Here is an 18048-nt window from a genome sequence, read left to right as displayed (position 1 = left end):
GCGATGCGTAATTGGCGGTTGTGACTCCCAGGCCACAGGGATAATCCTTCAGGAGGTTAGAAGTCTCTGTCATTGCTCTCTGGCGACCCCCACAGGTCAGATGGGTACCTGCGGACTGCATGCCAAAGTCGCATATCAGACTGCTTCCTTGGGCACAGCTCTGTGTGAGCTTGGCTTTAGTCCGCCGTGAGAAAGGCAGTAGGCTGGTGATGACATCACGTGCTTTGGCAGAGAACCACCGATGTCTTCACTCTCCAAAATTGGCGTAGAGGAATTGACACATGAAAGCAGCTGCAAATATTAATTTGATATTCCAAATTGGACATGCTCTATGGTGCTACGCTGTGCACAGGAATTACAATTCAAAGTTGTGTTGGAAAAAGTCTACCCATAAAAATAAAAAATAAAAAGTATTAGCGCTTGTGTATGGTACTTGGCACCGCGCACTAAGAAAATCTGGAGTGCATATTTATTTCCCCTGGCTTTCCAATACGTGCTTTCAGAGCAGTCACACTTTGCTTTTCAAAAATGTGTCCGTTCCGTTTTCAACGCACCATTACTTACAGGGGCGCAACAATAATATCTGGGCCGCATCGGCTGAGAATAGCTAAAAACAAACTTATCGGCGTCAGCCAGTAAAACGGAGATTTCGGCTGATCCCATGATGCAACAGAAATGCGCCAGGGAGACCAGGCATTCACGCAACACTGATTCCGTAAATTAAATGAAAATGCCACGTTCAAAAAGTAGACTAATCGTAGTCACTTGTTATTTACTTTCAATTTATCATTTTCACCAGCCAGATTCCCAAAACAAAGCTAAACCGAGACTCACTGTCTGTCTAGAATCAATCTTTATTTCTCAAGGGTAAAGTAAGCAAGTTGAAGTATTTATTTGCTTGACCAAAAAAATATTAGTTACACTTTTCCTTCATAAGTTCACCTCATCTACGTCCTCCATGAAAGCGGAAACTTGGCTGCAGTTGGTGGTTGTGCCGTAACATCATACAGAGAGGTACTGGCACTGGCCTATATGGTCAGACAGATATAGGATATTCAAATTGGCCCAAGAAATTGTGCACACCTATTTACCTAACACAGCCCTCCACTACCTCCAAAATTAACGCACGTGCCGGATCTGTATCCGATCATCCAACAAAACTCTCTCCATCTGCACCTTCAGACAGAAGCCGGGAAGCGTGCGTAGCTTACACTGGAAACTGTGTAAACAACCCGAGAGTATCAGACCTCTAGACAAACGAACATTTATGTCAGAAAACGCTGGCATTTTCTGTTATTTACACGACTCCCAGCTTAAATTCGCCCACGTAAAGGTTCAGATGCCGCACTCTCTAAAGCTGCCGTGGTCTCTGCCACTCTTTTTTCGATCTGTGAATATTTTTTTGATGACTATAGATGCTTACGTTAAAAAAAAAATCTCTGGGAAAAATCTGGGCATTAAAATGGGTTACATCTCCAAAAACGGAAACCTCCGGAAAGCCACCATCTCAACGCCTGCACTGCACACTGCTAATGCCCGGGCAGTACCTCAGCCACGCCCGTCTTAGCGAGAATTCTCCTAGCGATAGCCCCGGCCGTCATTAAAAAGTGAGGCATGTTTTTTCCCCCCGAGACACAGAGACAGGTACGCGCAGATTGAGTTTCACTGCCCCGCCGTCTAAAATCAGCATTCCTTAAATCAAAATGGGCATCGCCGCGCCGCGCGGACCGCCCAACGCAAACCCATAACGGCATTTGGTTTTAGTGTCCGGACGGCGGAGGGGAGAGCGCAGTGATAAATTTGAGGGAACAGGGCCCCGGCTCCGGAGCGGAGGAAGGTCCGGCCCCTAACCCCGGCCCGTGACACGGAGATATTTCACAGAGCGGTTCCCGGGCCGGGTCAACATAACGAGGGTCCTGATGGATGGGCCCGTTGGCACGGCAACGCCACCGTTATTAATGAGGGGAAAAGCAGGTGAATGGCACGCTGCAGGACAACTGAGAGAGATGCATGGAACTGCCAGCGAACGGGAATCAAGCTGTATATACACACAGGCCCGGGGATTAAAACTTCACCCTGTTTACTAGCCATGGTGCAACGGCTGCACTTCACAACCGCACTTTACAACCGTAAGGAACACACACTCAACCACACTCCACATATATGGACCACACACACTCAAGCACACTCCACATACGGACCACACACTCAATCGCACACCACATATAAGAACCACACACTTAACCACCCTCCACACACAAGAACCACACACACTCAACCACACTCCACATATACGAACCACACACACTCAACCACGCTCCACATATACGGACCACAAACTGAACCACACTCCACATACACGGACCACACACTTAACCACACTCCACATACACGGACCACACCCTCAACCACACTCCACATACACGGACCACACCCTCAACCACACTCCACATTACATTACATTACATTACAGGCATTTAGCAGACGCTCTTATCCAGAGCGACTTACACAACTTTTTACATAGCACTTTACATTGTATCCATTTATACAGCTGGATATATACTGAAGCAATGCAGGTTAAGTACCTTGCTCAAGGGTACAACGGCAGTGTCCTTACCCGGAATTCGAACCTGCGACCTTTCGGTTACAAGCGCAGTTCCTTACCCACTGTGCCACACTCCGTCCTGTGCCACATACACGGACCACACACTTAACCACACTCCACATACACGGACCACACACTTGACCACACTCCACATACACGGACCACACACTTAACCACACTCCACATACACGGACCACACACTTAACCACACTCCACATACACGGACCACACACTTAACCACACTCCACATACACGGACCACACACTTAACCACACTCCACATACACGGACCACACACTCAACCACACTCCACATACACGGACCACACACTCGACCACACCATACAAAGGGCTTCACTAGCGTTTGGCGCGTGGCTGAATGCGCTCGGCGTCTGGTACACAGCCACCAGACACAGCAGCAAATGGCGAGGATCCGCTCGCAGACCACGGAACCCATTACTGCACATTAAACTCCATTAGCTGAACAAGTCACCCGGTGCCCCCCCCCCCCCGCCCACTTTTCCAAGCCTGACTTTTTGAATGTGAAGGAAATATTAATTGCATTATGAGCTCCGGCCAATTTGGCAGCGCTCTCTTTGTGTCTCCGCGCTGAAACGGCACGTGCTCTTTTGACGGCCGGCTCTCCGGCGTGGCAGCCAGGCTGGAGCCCGCGGGCCGAGCACAGGAAGCCGCGGCGACGCCGAGACCGGGGCCAGCGGGATAATTAGCCCTCAGCAAGAGAGAGAGAGAGAGAGAGCACTAAAACTCTACCTACACAAGTGGCGCCGACCACCATTCTGCCAATTAAGTCATTAATTAGGAATGGAGTAGGTCATTTCCACCCCGCCCCCCCTTCCCCACTCCCCCCTCCACCCCCCATCCACCCCCCACCCCACCCCACTCACTCACCCTCAGGATCCAGGAGTTGGTCGATGCCCAGCTGTTGCTTGGCGATGCGGAAGGCATGGTCCAGCCTCTCGATGTCCGCCTGCTTCTCCACGCTCTTCCACTCGAACAGCTCCGGCCTGCGAACGAGGCAAAAGGGGGAGATTAATGTCACAATGCTACCCCCGGAACATACTCTAATCCTGCAGCGCTCCTTCAAGTCGAAAGCAGCTCGGGTCTATAACTGTAATCGAACTACACAGCTCCGCTTCAAAAACTCCCCGGCCGGAAGGAACAAAGGGGACATCCATCGCGCCGAAAAAGGCCAATGAAACACGCTGTAATCTCAGGGGTCACATGCTGCTGCAGCAGCGCTGTTATCTAAACATCCTCTGTCCACATCCAGAAAATTTTTTTTTTAATTTTTTTTTTTAAAAAGGCTTTTCTTCCAGGGATGAAAAAAAAAGGGGGGGGGGGGGGAGAACAGAACGCGAAATCTGCTTCTTTTTTTGTGTCTCTGACATTTTGGGCTCAGCCACTCGAAGGAACGGCGGCAAAAATCCTACGAGAGAGAGAGAAAGAAAGGAAGGAGAAAGGAGGCCCTGTCGAAAACGGAAAAAAGAAATGGATTGTGAAAAAGGTGGCAATACCAATAGAGCGCAAAACGGAGAAGCGCGGCTCTGCGACGTCTAAACGCGTACCGACTATGACTGCAGAAATTACTTGAGTAATGGGCTCCAGGCTGGGGCTGACTGCGCTGAATATAAGGAGCGTTTCGGATTCGGTGCCCAGAAATTACACCGAGCGAAATAACGACGCGCCACTGGAAGTTTAAGGCAGAATCACGGCGATTGAAAAATACCTTTCAGCAGCCGGCTCGATTTGCACAACTAATAGAAAAACAGATTCTCCAGGCGCTCCCCCGACTTACAAACCCAAATCCAGTCGAACGAGATTTGGGAAGAGTCCACGGCACAAACAAATTGCCATATGTCCACAGGAAGTACCGAGGGAAGCCCGGTCTGATAAAAAAAAAGACTGACAAGCGAGTGTTGGAAGCAGCCAGACAGAAGAAGAGAAGTGTCCTCTTCGAGGCGGACTGGGTCCCATTGCCACAAGCTTTAATTGCAGCGACTCAAGGCAAAGGGTGCTGAGGATTTTGAGGAGGCTCCGAGCGTTCAAGGTGGGTCTGTTACACCTCCTTGGCCTCAACACCACCTCCAGCACCTCAAGACCACCTCCAGCACCTCAAAACCATCCCCAGCACCTCAAAACCACCTCCAGCACCTCAAAACCACCTCCAGCACCTCAACACCACCACCAGCACCTCAAAGCCACCTCCAGCACCTCAAAAAGCCACCTCCAGCACCTCAAAAAACCACCACCAGCACCTCAAAAAGCCACCTCCAGCACCTCAAAACCAACGGCGAACGGCAACGATCCTCCAGCATGACTTCAGGCGAGAGCTTTCATCGTCTCTTCCCCGGGCCTGGCGGGCGCCGGGACGCCGTGCGGCAGAGGCCCATTCCATTCAAATCATTGTTCCTCGCGGCTCTCTCGCCTTAAATGAGTCAGAGGGTTGGCTGGTGCTGGCTGTCACTTCCCTTTGAGAATTATTCATCTCAACAAAAAAGGTTTTCAGCATCAAAAAAGAGCCCACACACTCAACGCATCTCTAAATACGCACTCAGGAAAATCAGCCCGCCAAGCCAAATTATTAATATCAAAATGAAGCCAAGTCAGAACCACTTCTAGCCATATTTCTCCCGTGGACTAAAGCTCTGCCCCACAGCAATGCAGAACCATGCTTCCATTGTTCACGTAGCTTGACTCGGCTTTCCCCCCCCCCACATCTTTTCATCTCAAATGCATGTGATCTTTCAGACGTACCCTACATGAGTATGAAATGCTAGCTCTTGTAATGAAGGGCTGCTGGGAAACAGAAGCCTTTTTTTTTTTTTAAAGGAGAGTGGACAGTCCTCCCTACATATTGATCTGACCGACCAATAAAACATGCTCTAAACCACTGGTCTGCAACCTTGGTTCCTGGGGATCTGCAGGGTCTGCTGGTTTTTTGCTGTTACTCAGCACTTAATGGACCAAATAAAACAGCTAACTGACCTCACACGGTCGCTTGGGTATTAACTGGCCGCTTCTGATTTTAACGGGACTACGAAAAACCAGCGGACCCAACAGCTCTCCAGGACTTGGGTCACAGGGCCCGGTTCTAATCTCGCCATGCGGCCCTATTAGTAAAAGACTTATCCGCCCTCGCTGTCCACAGAAATAAATTCTATCCTCCGTGAGTCGTCGTGGCTGTCAAAAGATTTGGCATCTTGCGTACTACGGAGTACTACAGAAAGCAGCAGAGCCAGAGCAGCACACTGCTACAGCGAGAGAGGTGTGAAATTGGATATTGTGGAGCCCAGAGAGAGGAGCGGGCCCACATATAACAGCACACAGCTGCGTATCTATAGCAAAGAGAGGACTTGTGCATTGGGGTAATAGAAAGGGAACTGGTCTTATAACCTAAAGGTTGCAGGTTTTATTCCCAAGTGTGTCCACGTGTGACACTGCCATTGCAAGGTACTTAGCTTAAGTATATACCCAGCTGTATAAATGGTACTATGTAAAAAGTGCAAAAGTTTTGTAAACCTCTGCTAAATGCCAATAATGTAGCGTAAAAGGTGTCAGTGCAAGGGGGCAATATCGGAGACTAGGGACCCCCTGACCTCTGACCTGTGGCTATGGATGAGGGCATTGAAGGCCAGCCCATCAGACCAGCTGCTGGAGAAGTTGACCACGTTGACTTGCTTGTAGTCTCGAGTGGACTGCCGCACCCAGCTCAGCAGAATCTTCTCACTGCTGGTCTGCTGTAGCCCCTCCATTAAATCTTTCATCACATCTTTCACCTGCGAGAGAGAGAGAGAGAGAGAGAAAGCAAGAGAGAGAGACTCATTAGCATATTTATTACCTCACATCCTGTTAGGGCCATGGGGTTTTTACCAACGTCTTTTATTTAATGGACCAAAATACATCGGCTTTCTCAAGTCACTTGTTAAAGCAATCAGCACACCGTGGTACCAGTGATACATTAATCATCTCTACTGCTTCGGGGTTGTCCACTCTTACGCAACAACGGCCGATGTGGGTGTAAGGCTTTTGCTCGAGTCAGCACTACAAGACCAGATTAAACGATCAAACTAATCATGGTCTCAAATGAAGTGTTTTAGTGCAGTGCAAGAACAAACACCTGCACCCAGGACCAGTCTCTCTCAGCGGGGACTGGAGACCCCTGATTCAGACACCTGCACCCTTGCACCAAAGAGCTCTTCAACTGGCCTTTAATTAAGTGTATAAATGGTTGCATTTGTCTGACTAAACACCAATAAGTGCAGTTACACCACCTGAAGTGAGGCCTTGAGGGCCTCGAGCTGAGGATAAAGATGGAAACACAGGTGAAATGTCTCCCAGGTCACATGTTCAAGGGAAATTAAAGGCCATAATCATATTACCATTTATGGAGCTGTACATTCCATTCTAAGCAATTGAATATTTAGAAATGCGAGCAAAAATAAACTGGGATTGGTGCCTGAACCTACAGGTTCTACACCTTATATTTTTCAACCTCATATGTTCACTCGTGCACACACATGTACACATGGTCTCACACACACACACACACGCACGCTCACACACCGATGCACCCCACACACACATACACACACACACACACACACACACACACACACACACACACACACACACACACACACAGTCACACACGCACGCGTGGCATGCACGGACACAAATTCTCACGTGCACACACATGCACACATGGACTCACACACGTGCAAATTCACACACGCACACTTTCTCTCACCCTCACACACACATTCTCACATGCACACATGCTCATGCACACACAAACACACTCACTCTCTCTTTCTCACACACACACACACACACGCACTCACTCACTCTCTCTGTCTTTCTCTCACACATACAAACATACACACTCGTTCTCAGATGCACACACACACACACACACACACACACCTTCCAGGCTGCGTGTCAGTGTGTGACAGATCTGGAGCAGACCTGCAGACTAGCTCTGGGGAAAAGGGATGCATCAGAACAGTTTGACTGACATTGCTCATAGGAAGTGCAATGTCTTCTGTATTAAACACATCCTTACCTTCACCATCCATCAGGAAGAGCCCCAAATTCCCTGTCCTAAACGATATTCTCTGAGCCTCATCTGCTGGAGACACCAGCCTGAAGGTGTCATTCTGTCCCACATAGCAGCCAGTGTTTTATTGCCTGCAACCCTCCCAGTTTACAGCCATTAAAATACCACCATTCATTCTACACCCTAAATAACAGTCAATAAATCCCAGCTAACATAACCTTCCCACATCTGACCAATCACAGTGAATAAATCATCCGCGCGCGCGCGCCCTCTCCCCCTAATCTGAAAATTACAGCCAATTACTGGCGGCTGCCGGCAACCACCAGGCCTTCCAGCGGGAGGCTGTGAGTTACTCGCGCGTCCGGGGCCAAGGCCGGCCGCGGAGCCTCTCCAAATGCAAAGCGAACGAGGGAATGCTGACCAACTTTATGCAAAAAAAAAAAAAAAAAAACAGAGGACTGGGGTTGCCAGATGCCCTAGTTTTTTTTTGACCGGAATGTCCAGGTTTTTAAAGTGTAGGTCTGGGGGTTTTGCAGCCCCGCCTGGACAATATAATGTCCTGCATGAGTAATTTATCAAAAAAAAAAAAAAAACCACCGTTGGTTTTTAATGAATTCACGTCTCAACCACCCCCTGGTCTGTGATCCGTTTCGACAGCTCCCCAGTTCATTGGTGATTAAGCTCCCAGCTGTGCATGTTGCCCAGTTAAAAAAAAAACAAAAAAAAAAATCTGGCAACCCCACCAGAGGACATTGTGCATTGCCAGGTACAGAAGGCTAAGGAAACCAATACGTAAACATCTGGGAGCACACGGTGAATGTGAGAGGGATGGATGTACGCTGTGAGAAAAGTGTGTGCGAAAAATGAATGGTGGCAATATCTCATGAATATATGAATTCCACTTAAACAAACGTGAATCCGGATCGTGTCAGTGCCGACCAATGCAGCTCCATAGGGCGAGATGTGCAATTAGCAGCTGCGTCAAGCAGGGCATGGGAGGGTTCATCACCCTCTAGCGACCCCTGCTGGTCGATCGGACGCCCGTGGACCGCACGCTAAAGCCGCGTGTGAAAGGTCTTCCTCTGACTCCGCTCTGCGAGCGCTCGGCTGTAGTCTGCGGTCCGAAAAGAAGCAGCTGGGAACGCCATGTTGTTTGGAGGACGACCGTGGACAGCTACACTCTCCCGAATCGTACGCCACTGTGGTTGCACACGATTGGCCGTTCCAAATTGGGTGTGGGAATTGGTTATGCTCAGCCCCGCACTGGGTGCCAAATTTTCCTTTCCAAAAAAAAAAAAAAAATGAAGTGGCTCTGGAGTGTGTTAAAAAACGTTATTCGCTACGACCTTGAACAGGAATGGGAGCCTAACTTGTGTGGGGACTTCAAACCCAACTTTAAAGTGAGTTCAAGTGAGTTAGATGAAGGGTTCAATGACAAGAATGTTCCCATCGAGTAGATGCATTCATATTTGAAAGTGAATGGGGCACATGGGATGATGTGTGATGCAGTTCTTTAGGTATTTTCAGTTTCTCTCTTTGTTGATTGCACGTCTGCGATGTTTCCTTTCTAACTCACACACTTCTCCCACACTCAGTCAACCGTAACACACCTGCGTGAGTGCTTACCTGTGGGTGTGCAATCTCCGTCTCGCTCAGACATGCACGCATGAACACACACACACCTGTACACCACAGGCATTATAGTAAATACAGATGGGTGTGCTCGCTCTCTGTCTCTCTCTCGCTCGCTCGCACACACACACACACACACACACAGACAAATATAGTAAATACAGATCGGTGTGATCTCTCTCTGTCACACACACACACACACACACACAGGCATTATAGTAAATACAGATCGGTGTGATCTCTCTCTGTCACATACACACACTCACACACACACACATTATAGTAAATACAGATGGCAGATGGGTGTGCTCTCTCTCTCTCTGTCTCTCTCTCTCACACACACACACACGCATGCACACACAGTAAATAGAGGTGGGTGTGGTCACTCACCTGCCAGTGCAGGATGATGCTCCAGATGAGGCCTAAAGTGAGTTTGTGATTTCCATCAACGATGTCCACCCCACCAATATTCACCAGTTCAACCTATAAACGCAAGGGAGAAAGAAAGAGGAAATCAGACAACATTTTTTTTTGGTGCAAAGCATTATGGGTGATATTGTCTTCCCACAAAGAAAATTAAGTCATGGATACACACAGATAGATGCCTTTTATTCTGAAATCTCCTTGATATCCTCTTGTGTTTATAGTATGATGTGTTGTCAGTGATACGAGTGCTTTTGTCTAGCTGATATAGGTAAAATATCTTCGTCAGGAGTAATAAAAATGCTTAGTATGGGTATGTAAGACATTCTTGTTGTGGTGATGGGAAGATTGTTTTGTGTAATGTAGATAATGGACCCACCTTGTTGGGTGATAATTGCAACACACAACACACACACACACCACGACACACACACACACACACACCACACACCACACCACCAACCACGCACACAGCAACGCACACACCACACACACACACACGTAGTAGAGGGCAGTGTTTGAAAGTGTGGCTCCAACACTCACATTGTTCTTCTGAAGGAACTGCAGGGCCCTGTTCACATTGTTGAGAGCGTGAACGCGAGAAAAGCCCCTTTCTTTAGCCTGCAGAGAGAAAGCCGCGTTCAAAAGGAACATTTTCTGTGAAATTATTTAGCACACACACTTCAAAGAGTAACTAACTGAAGAGAGATGGTGGGGAAGGGAGAGACGAAAGAGAGAAGAGCAAAAGAGAGAACTGGAAAGATAGAGAGAAAGGAGAGATAGATAGAGAGAGAAAGAGAGAGAGAGGAAGAGAGAAAAAGAGAACTGGAAAGAGAGAAAGAGAAAAGGAGAGATGTGGAGAGAGAGAGAGAGAGAGAGAGAGAGAGAGAGTGCCCTGGACTCAAGGTCATGTGACAGGGTGATGTCACTCACTAGCTCCTCTCCCGACAGACCCTCCAGGAGGTCCAGGAGGCGTCGCCCATCACACAGGTCAGAGAAGAGGTCATCAATCTGGGGCTTCCCGGTCTGGAGGGAGACAGAGCGGGTCAGACACCGCCACCCAGGCAGAACGAGTCGAACACAGCACAGATCCACATCCATAAATTACCCTCAGACAGACACAGAGGGCGGTTCTGCCACCTGTATACCAGTGCAGGTGTCCAAACCTCGGTAATGTAATGTATTCAGAAATGCATAGATATGGCTCTGTGTAGGGATTTTTTCCAGCCTTCTCAAAGTAGACCAATTAAATTAAACAGAAACTGAAACTACGGTAATGACAAATAGATACTACCACCACCCCCCCACACCCCTCCACAGTTTATCAGCCCCCCCCGCCCTGGTTTAACAGGAAGAGAGAGAGAGATGCAGACATTACTGTCTCAGCACACCTCTAATGCAAAGCAAAGGTGAGCGATGAGGCCCATAATCCGTTCCTGGTTTTCATTCCAACTTCTGGCCTTCATTAGCCCCAACACTTACACCATCTGACTTCTCAGCTGCATTTTTTTTCCAAGTCCCTGAATGACAGCCACAGACTGTTCTTGTGTCCCCGTACGAAACGTTTTTACCGTGATCCAATCTCCCAGTAAACCAGTGTTGGTGCTTGCAGCCAATTAGCTCGTTTAGCCAGGGTAATTGGTGGAAACAAAAACCTGCACACACAGTGTCCCTCCAGGACCAGAATTGCCCACCCCTGCTGTGCACAGACAGACGTGGCAAGGCTCTGCTTTGCAGGTCCAACCACTGTAAGGCGTGCCAAATCCTGCATGATTTTACACCCGTTATTAAACCCACACACCTGGAGCAGGTCACACACCCCATTGCACCCAAAATTATCCCCACACTAAATGTGTACCTTACAACCACCCCCCCCCCCCCCCCCCCCCACCCCACCCCACCCCCCCCCCCAGGCAAAGGCAGAGTGTCTAAAACTGCAATACTGCACATCCTGCATCATCCTCACACACAGCGGGGGGAAACACACTCTTCTCCCCCCCCCCCCCCGCCCCCCGCCCACCCAACTTCACTCCGAATTACCTCCGCAGTCAGTCTGAGAGGGGTGATGCTCTCCATACTTAAAAGGCTGAGGAGAACAGGCCTTTAGACAGAGCAGAAGGGAGGAGAGAGGTGTGGCCGCAGCAGTCAAGCTGGGAATGAATCTTTTATGAGCGCGAGATTCCGGTCTGTGCTTCCTTCACATCCGCGCCCGGGAAATGGGAAGGCACCGGAACAGGGAGCTCCAAGCCTGCATTCAGCTCTGGGCCACTGTACGCATCCTACCCCCAGGGCCTGATTCGCTCATAGCGCGTGTGAAAAGCTTTTTAGCACACGCAAAACTAGCAACGCAACAAACGATTGGTGCCAAAGAAACACCACGGCCAATCACTGGTCACGTTGTTGGTTTTTTTGCTCCTCAAGCTAAAAGGCTTTGCACGTGCTGAAAAAGGCCCTTAGTGTTTATGTGCCGAATGACCTTCACACAGCTCCCGCTTTCTAAAACTCAGAATGTCAGAATTTCCTGTCGCCTAGCGACAGCAGGGTGCTTTTCAACCGCATACATTTTTTTTTTCTTTCCAGCGGAATGCTCATGGTCACATCCTCATCACGGTCAATTTGTGTCGTCGTGATTAAATTCTCATTATGGAGACATTAGCAGGCATTCAGGTTCTCGATGGCGTGCGCATACTGTACAGGCACGCCGAGAATGCCAGAGGAGTATTCCCATGGGGGAAACGGGTGGTTTCCGAATCTCGTCTAAAACAAATCGATCAAATACGGACGAGGCTACGAAGTGCGAATCGTGAAAATGGGAAGCGGCACGAGAGCCTGGTTGTGCGAGCGACAGAGAGAGCACGACAACAGCACCATCAGTCAGCTCCAGAGCGGCACAGCGAGAATACGTGCAATTAAGACTTAGCCAAATCAACAAACACCTCAGACACCATTACCTAGCCCACCTGGGACACAATACACAAAAAGACAAAGCAAAATAGACCTCAGCCAGGCTCAAAAACAATTTAAATAACACACATAGATATATATATATATATATATATGCACCAACGTACTTGTAAAATACCTGATAAGAGTCAGCAAGCAAAGCTAAGGTTGCTGAGATCACAACCCGACCAATCAGAAGAACTTAAATGACCAGCAATCGTGATCTGATTGGTCCAGAAGTGGACACTGCTGGATATTGCGGATGTGAGACACCCATGGAGGCCAACGCCCTCATTATTGTGGATTGTGTTGTTAAGTATTGGCAGAGCAGTGGGGCTGCACAAACCAGCAAATCATTCCAGAGATTTCATTAAAACAGAGGTGTTCTATGAAAGGAAACAATTTCCAGGGTGGTTAACAAAATAAAACGCACTTTCCAGGCTGCAATTTTACATATTAAAATTGAGAGGTGCAAGTATATTTTTACAACCACTTTAGTTTGACCGCAAAGTACTGCACCAGTCTTGTTATTTCCGACCCGGATAAAAGCACCGGGCTGGTTTTACTTGACAGTTAGCAAAAAACGTATGACTGCTAAACCACAAGATAGTGATGAACTCACCAACTTGATTTTTGAAAGACTAGTTTGGTTGTGATCGAAGCGACAGGCAAGGGCATTTGTTGTCTGAATTAATTACAGAAAACAAACGTGTTTCCCACCAGTACGGCATCTGACGTCTGCCTCCCCAACAAGGGACACACTGAACTATTATCTGCAAATTTTATACAGACAAAAAGCGTGCCTTTCGGTTGTGTTTTCCCCAACTCATTTTTGTACTTCCTGCCGGATATCTAGTTTTTAGATTGCAGCCTTTGAGAGAGAGAGAGAGAGAGAGAGAATATAATTGGATATGGGAGGCTTGTTCATAGTCCACACAATATTACACTGTAATCAAGTGGCCTGCGATGCATGACCTGACCATAGGAATGCTGCCCGTTTCTCTCTATGCCCTCCACAGGCAACAATGGGATTGTCCTTAGGCAATTAAAAGCCACACTGAGACCTTTATCTATGCATACAAATGTAGAGTGTCATGACGTCTTCTCTCCTGGAGAGTTCAACTACCTCTGAGGAGACGCCAGAACACAAAGCCGTTTATGAGGTCAGGACTCACGCGTGGCCACAGATTACCATGAGGATCACCCTTTCCTTTTTGGTTTTAAGTTTGAATGCCAATTGGTGACATTCAACTGGAATCGTCAACTGAAAGTCTCAATGTCTACATAGACGATGGTTGTTGAGGCCTGCCGGTTTTGAATGAGTATTTCTGGAGGCAGCTCCAGTTTCTAGCGGAGGTCAGCATGATATGACTGGCGGGGCCTCCAGGTGGCTCACGCCGTGAGCCCTGCGACTGGGCGCTCGAGTCCCAGTTGTGCCAACCTTGGCTAGCTTTGATCAGAGGCCCACAAGGCAACAATTGGCCCAGCCTCACCAGGGAATGAAAGGGGGTAAAGCCGGCCTGTACCACTGATCTCATCGCTCAATAGCGGCCACTCCTGGTCAGACCAGGTGCCTGCGGGCACACAAACTGAGAATACACTGACTGTGTTTATCCTCCTTCGACAACACCGTTGGCAGCATACATTAGAAAAAGAACAGGCGTCACGTGAATCGGAGGAGTCACGCGTCTGTCCTCTCCTCCTGAAGCCGGCAGGAAGGGCCGGAGCTGGAGACCACCAAGTTCGGCTGAGTTTGCGGTTGGGAAAATTCGGGGATAAGAAAAAAGCATCGTGCTTTGTCAGAGGGATAACTTTAGGCCTGAATAAAGAGATTACACTGGATTACTGGCTGGTCTTTATTATTATTATTGTGTATAACCATCACCTCTGTTGTTGAAAGCAGGAGCAAAATTCCATCTTGTAGAGGTATCCAATAGTTGAGATAAATTACCTTCTGACATGTTCATGTTTGGTCTCATTAGAAAGAGGCCATAGTGCGGCGATAGCTTCCAACAACATAAGGTGATTTTAATAAGTATATCTGTCAGCTTTTAGATAAAGCCGGTCCCTGTCTAACCCCCCCCCCCCCCCACACCTAAACTTAACATTACCCAATCAGGCCAAGTATCCTCCCCTGATCATTCATTAAGAAAGCACAAGCCAAGAGAAAAGGGTGTGTGTCCCTCCCCCTCTTTCAGCTACATAAAATGCGGGCCTGTCTTTACGTTTGGTTGGCATCTTTGTCTTGCATCTGGGTCTGGCGTTTATGGTTATGGTCTTATGGTGGTCTTACATTTTTGGTTTTACAGCTCATCTTGTATTTTACATTTCATCCCTGGTCTTTTTGGAATATTCGGCTGTCTGTTGGTTTTTGACTTTGGACTTGTGGCATTCTTGGGATTACCATGGGAGACAAACAGGGTTTTGGTATCTTCTTGCACTAATTTCTTTTGTGACTAACTTGTCTGTTTGTTAAGGTAGTTGAACCTATTATTTTCAGACGTTGAAAACTCGTGAGTTGTACATTTTGATAGAGGCTGATAACAGGTTGATCTGCCAGTGAATTTGGCTTGATATCTCAGATAGTAATCGACAAATTAGCTCAAATAAATCTCTTTTGCATTAAAATGATTTTTAACTCCACAGAAATGAGGAGTTTTAACTGTTGATGCCAGTTGTGTTCTGCATTCAGAGAGCCGAGCATTAAACAAGGATGTTGGCAGTTAAAACTTGGATTTGTAAATAGTCACTTTTAACAGATTCTCACTTCCCCGACATTCCACTGTTTCTTTGTGCCAAACTAGCATTCCTATTTAAAAATACAAAAACAAGACGGTGTTGAGACATCCATAATGCAAGCAGGTTTTTATTTAGTGAGCGGTGTTAAATTAACCGACTAAAAAAAAACAACAAAAAAAAATGTAACCCACTTCCACCAACTGCATTGACAAAAAGATCAAAGTCTCTGCCCTCAGAGAAAAGTGCCACTATGAGGATGATGCAGGGTTGAAAGAAAGCTTTTCAATGTTCTGAAACACATTTGTAATTTTAAGTAGTGAAAATTACCTGACAGTGTAATTATTGGGATAAAAGGCATCCCGATTCATTCATCTATCACTATCAGGCTATGGGAGAAACTAGTCACCCCAATAATACTGCACCACATCTTCCCACCCCCCCCACACACATCTTATTAGTCAATAGCTGATGCTGGCATTCTGCAGGTCCTAATTAATTCCCCACAGTAATTTCTTCATCTGCTGTAAAGCTATGCCAGGACCCACTTGCCCCCTCGCTCAACTACCTACACTGGCACACAGTTGGATGCAACTAATATCACCAAACATGTGACATTACGGAGCGGCCTAAACTAGCCTAGCAACGGTACATTAGAATAGCCTGACGGTAAGTCGTATGTTCGTCTAACAACGAGCAGCCCACACTAAAATCTTGCTAGGCCGATGCTGGTAGCTTTGGCAGCGTTCGTGCTGGCCATTTGGACAGCTGAAGGCTCAAGCTTTACTGTATGTTGGCCAAATCATTAAAAAAAAAATAATGCAAGGTCAATATTGGGCCAGCTGGATTTGGTTAACTGGTTGGTGGGCCGGCCAGGAAGGACAGACTTGGTGAAAAAGGATACTCTGAGACAAAGGGATAGATTAAAACAAACTCCCATAGCCAGTTCAAGGGCATATTCGATTTAATCAGATCAGATTTCCCTGCCTGGATCAATCTATGCTCCGTATCCTGATAAAGATGCTGTAGGCCGTTACAAAGCACAAAGAAAGAGGGTCTAGACAACGAAAATGAGTTTTCACCCAGGTTGTGCCTGGTTGGTCATTTTGTTCCAAACGTACCTGCCTTGTCATGCTAAAAGAGTTTGTTTGTGTCACAGATTTGTAGTATGCTAAATTACATCTCAACAGAACAAGCATAGAGATGACACTGTATCACGCCGTAGGAAGCAATGAGAAACAACTCAAAACAACATTCTAGTCCCCTGTTATAATACAATATAATAAAATAATACGGGTTTGTTGAATGCCACGAAACAAACGAGATTCCATTACAGTGCCAAAATGCTTACAGGTGTCGATTATCCATTAAGGCGACTGTTGCTAAATCCTTCCACAAAAGCGAAACAAATTGCCTATTCAGTGCAATCAGAAATAAATGGTTATTGGTGTGCCCAAACACCTGTTAAACGACAGCCAGTGAAGACGTGTTTTCATTCATCGCCCCCGTGTTAATTTCCTATGGCAGCAGCACCCATCTCCTCACAACAGTTATGGACACCGAAGGTGAGTTAACACTTTCATTAACCTGAGAGAATTGTAAAGGAAAAATAAACTGTTACCGTGCGTTGCCGTGAGTAAAGAAATCCAGCCCATAGCTACATAGCGCGGGGTTGCGTATCCAGAGAGAACTTATTTTGTAGGCAGGTTTCACATGTCCTTTAATTTTGTGGAGTGCCTCCGGGATGTAGCAAGAGAACCAGCTAGGATGTCCGTAAAGATGGTAAAACATCAAGTCGCTTGTAAAAAAGTAAGATGGCTGCTGCAGGGGCATCCTCTGTTTGGGACGGGTGGGGGACAAAACACCACTTTGGAACTTGCCTCAATGGATCGTTTTTCAGGATGGGAGATGCCGTCGCTGGGCTGGATGTCCCTGACTTGGGTTGTGGAAAGTGAAAACTGCTGTCTGGTAAATAGAGAAATACTGTTGTCTTTGAGTCAAATTTATTATATGTGCAGGGTCCCTTTAAGAGAGGCCCCACCTCCATGCTGATGCCCCTCCCTTCAGGCCACACCTTTTCCTGTTTGATAGTCGTCCGGTCCTTATATAAGGTGAATCCTTATGGGCATTAAGGTTGGTTTCACCGAATCTGAAAAAACCTAATTCAGCTTTGATTGAATTGCACATGCCCTTAAACTGGTTTTAAAGTGCGTTTGATTGAATTTAGGGCATAGTTTCGCTTACAGTCAGACTGTATGAAAGGACAGCTGCAGGTAGGAGGAATATAGTTTAAAGTTCAACCAACGGACCACCGCCCACATTTCTGAAGCGGTTGGCTCAGGGACAATGCGTGCCATGCCAGGGGAGGGACTAGCAGCCCCAGAAGCAGCGGCCCAGTGTGAGGTCACATTGCACACCCTGGAAGGACACGCAGAGCGCAATCTGCACCACAGCAACAGGGGGTCCGGAATAGTTCTGGAACCCATATAAACAGGACTGTCGTTAGCGGCACTGGTCGCTAACGCAGTCCTGGGTTATTATTAGCTGTATGTACTACAGTCTGGCATAATGGCAGTTTAACTGTAGCGCATTAGCGGGTTTCGTATTTGTGACATCGGGAGCCGGGGCAGGGTT

At 47.5% G+C, this 18048-nt stretch overlaps 1 protein-coding gene across 1 annotated transcript in view; it reads right to left on the bottom strand.

Annotated features, from left to right (window-relative positions):
• Positions 1 to 18048, bottom strand: part of dmd (dystrophin) — a 192242-nt gene that overhangs the window by 133732 nt on the left and 40462 nt on the right. Inside the window, exons 3-7 of the mRNA XM_064311559.1 lie at positions 10669 to 10761; positions 10279 to 10356; positions 9703 to 9795; positions 6228 to 6400; positions 3513 to 3628 (exon numbers count right to left, since the gene is read on the bottom strand). Coding sequence (XP_064167629.1) covers positions 3513 to 3628; positions 6228 to 6400; positions 9703 to 9795; positions 10279 to 10356; positions 10669 to 10761 — 553 coding nt within the window. The remainder of the gene's footprint in view (positions 1 to 3512; positions 3629 to 6227; positions 6401 to 9702; positions 9796 to 10278; positions 10357 to 10668; positions 10762 to 18048) is intronic.

This window comes from Anguilla rostrata, chromosome 15 (assembly GCF_018555375.3).
Source record: "Anguilla rostrata isolate EN2019 chromosome 15, ASM1855537v3, whole genome shotgun sequence".
Lineage (NCBI taxonomy): Eukaryota > Metazoa > Chordata > Actinopteri > Anguilliformes > Anguillidae > Anguilla > Anguilla rostrata.
This window is presented reverse-complemented; position numbering and strand designations above follow the sequence as displayed.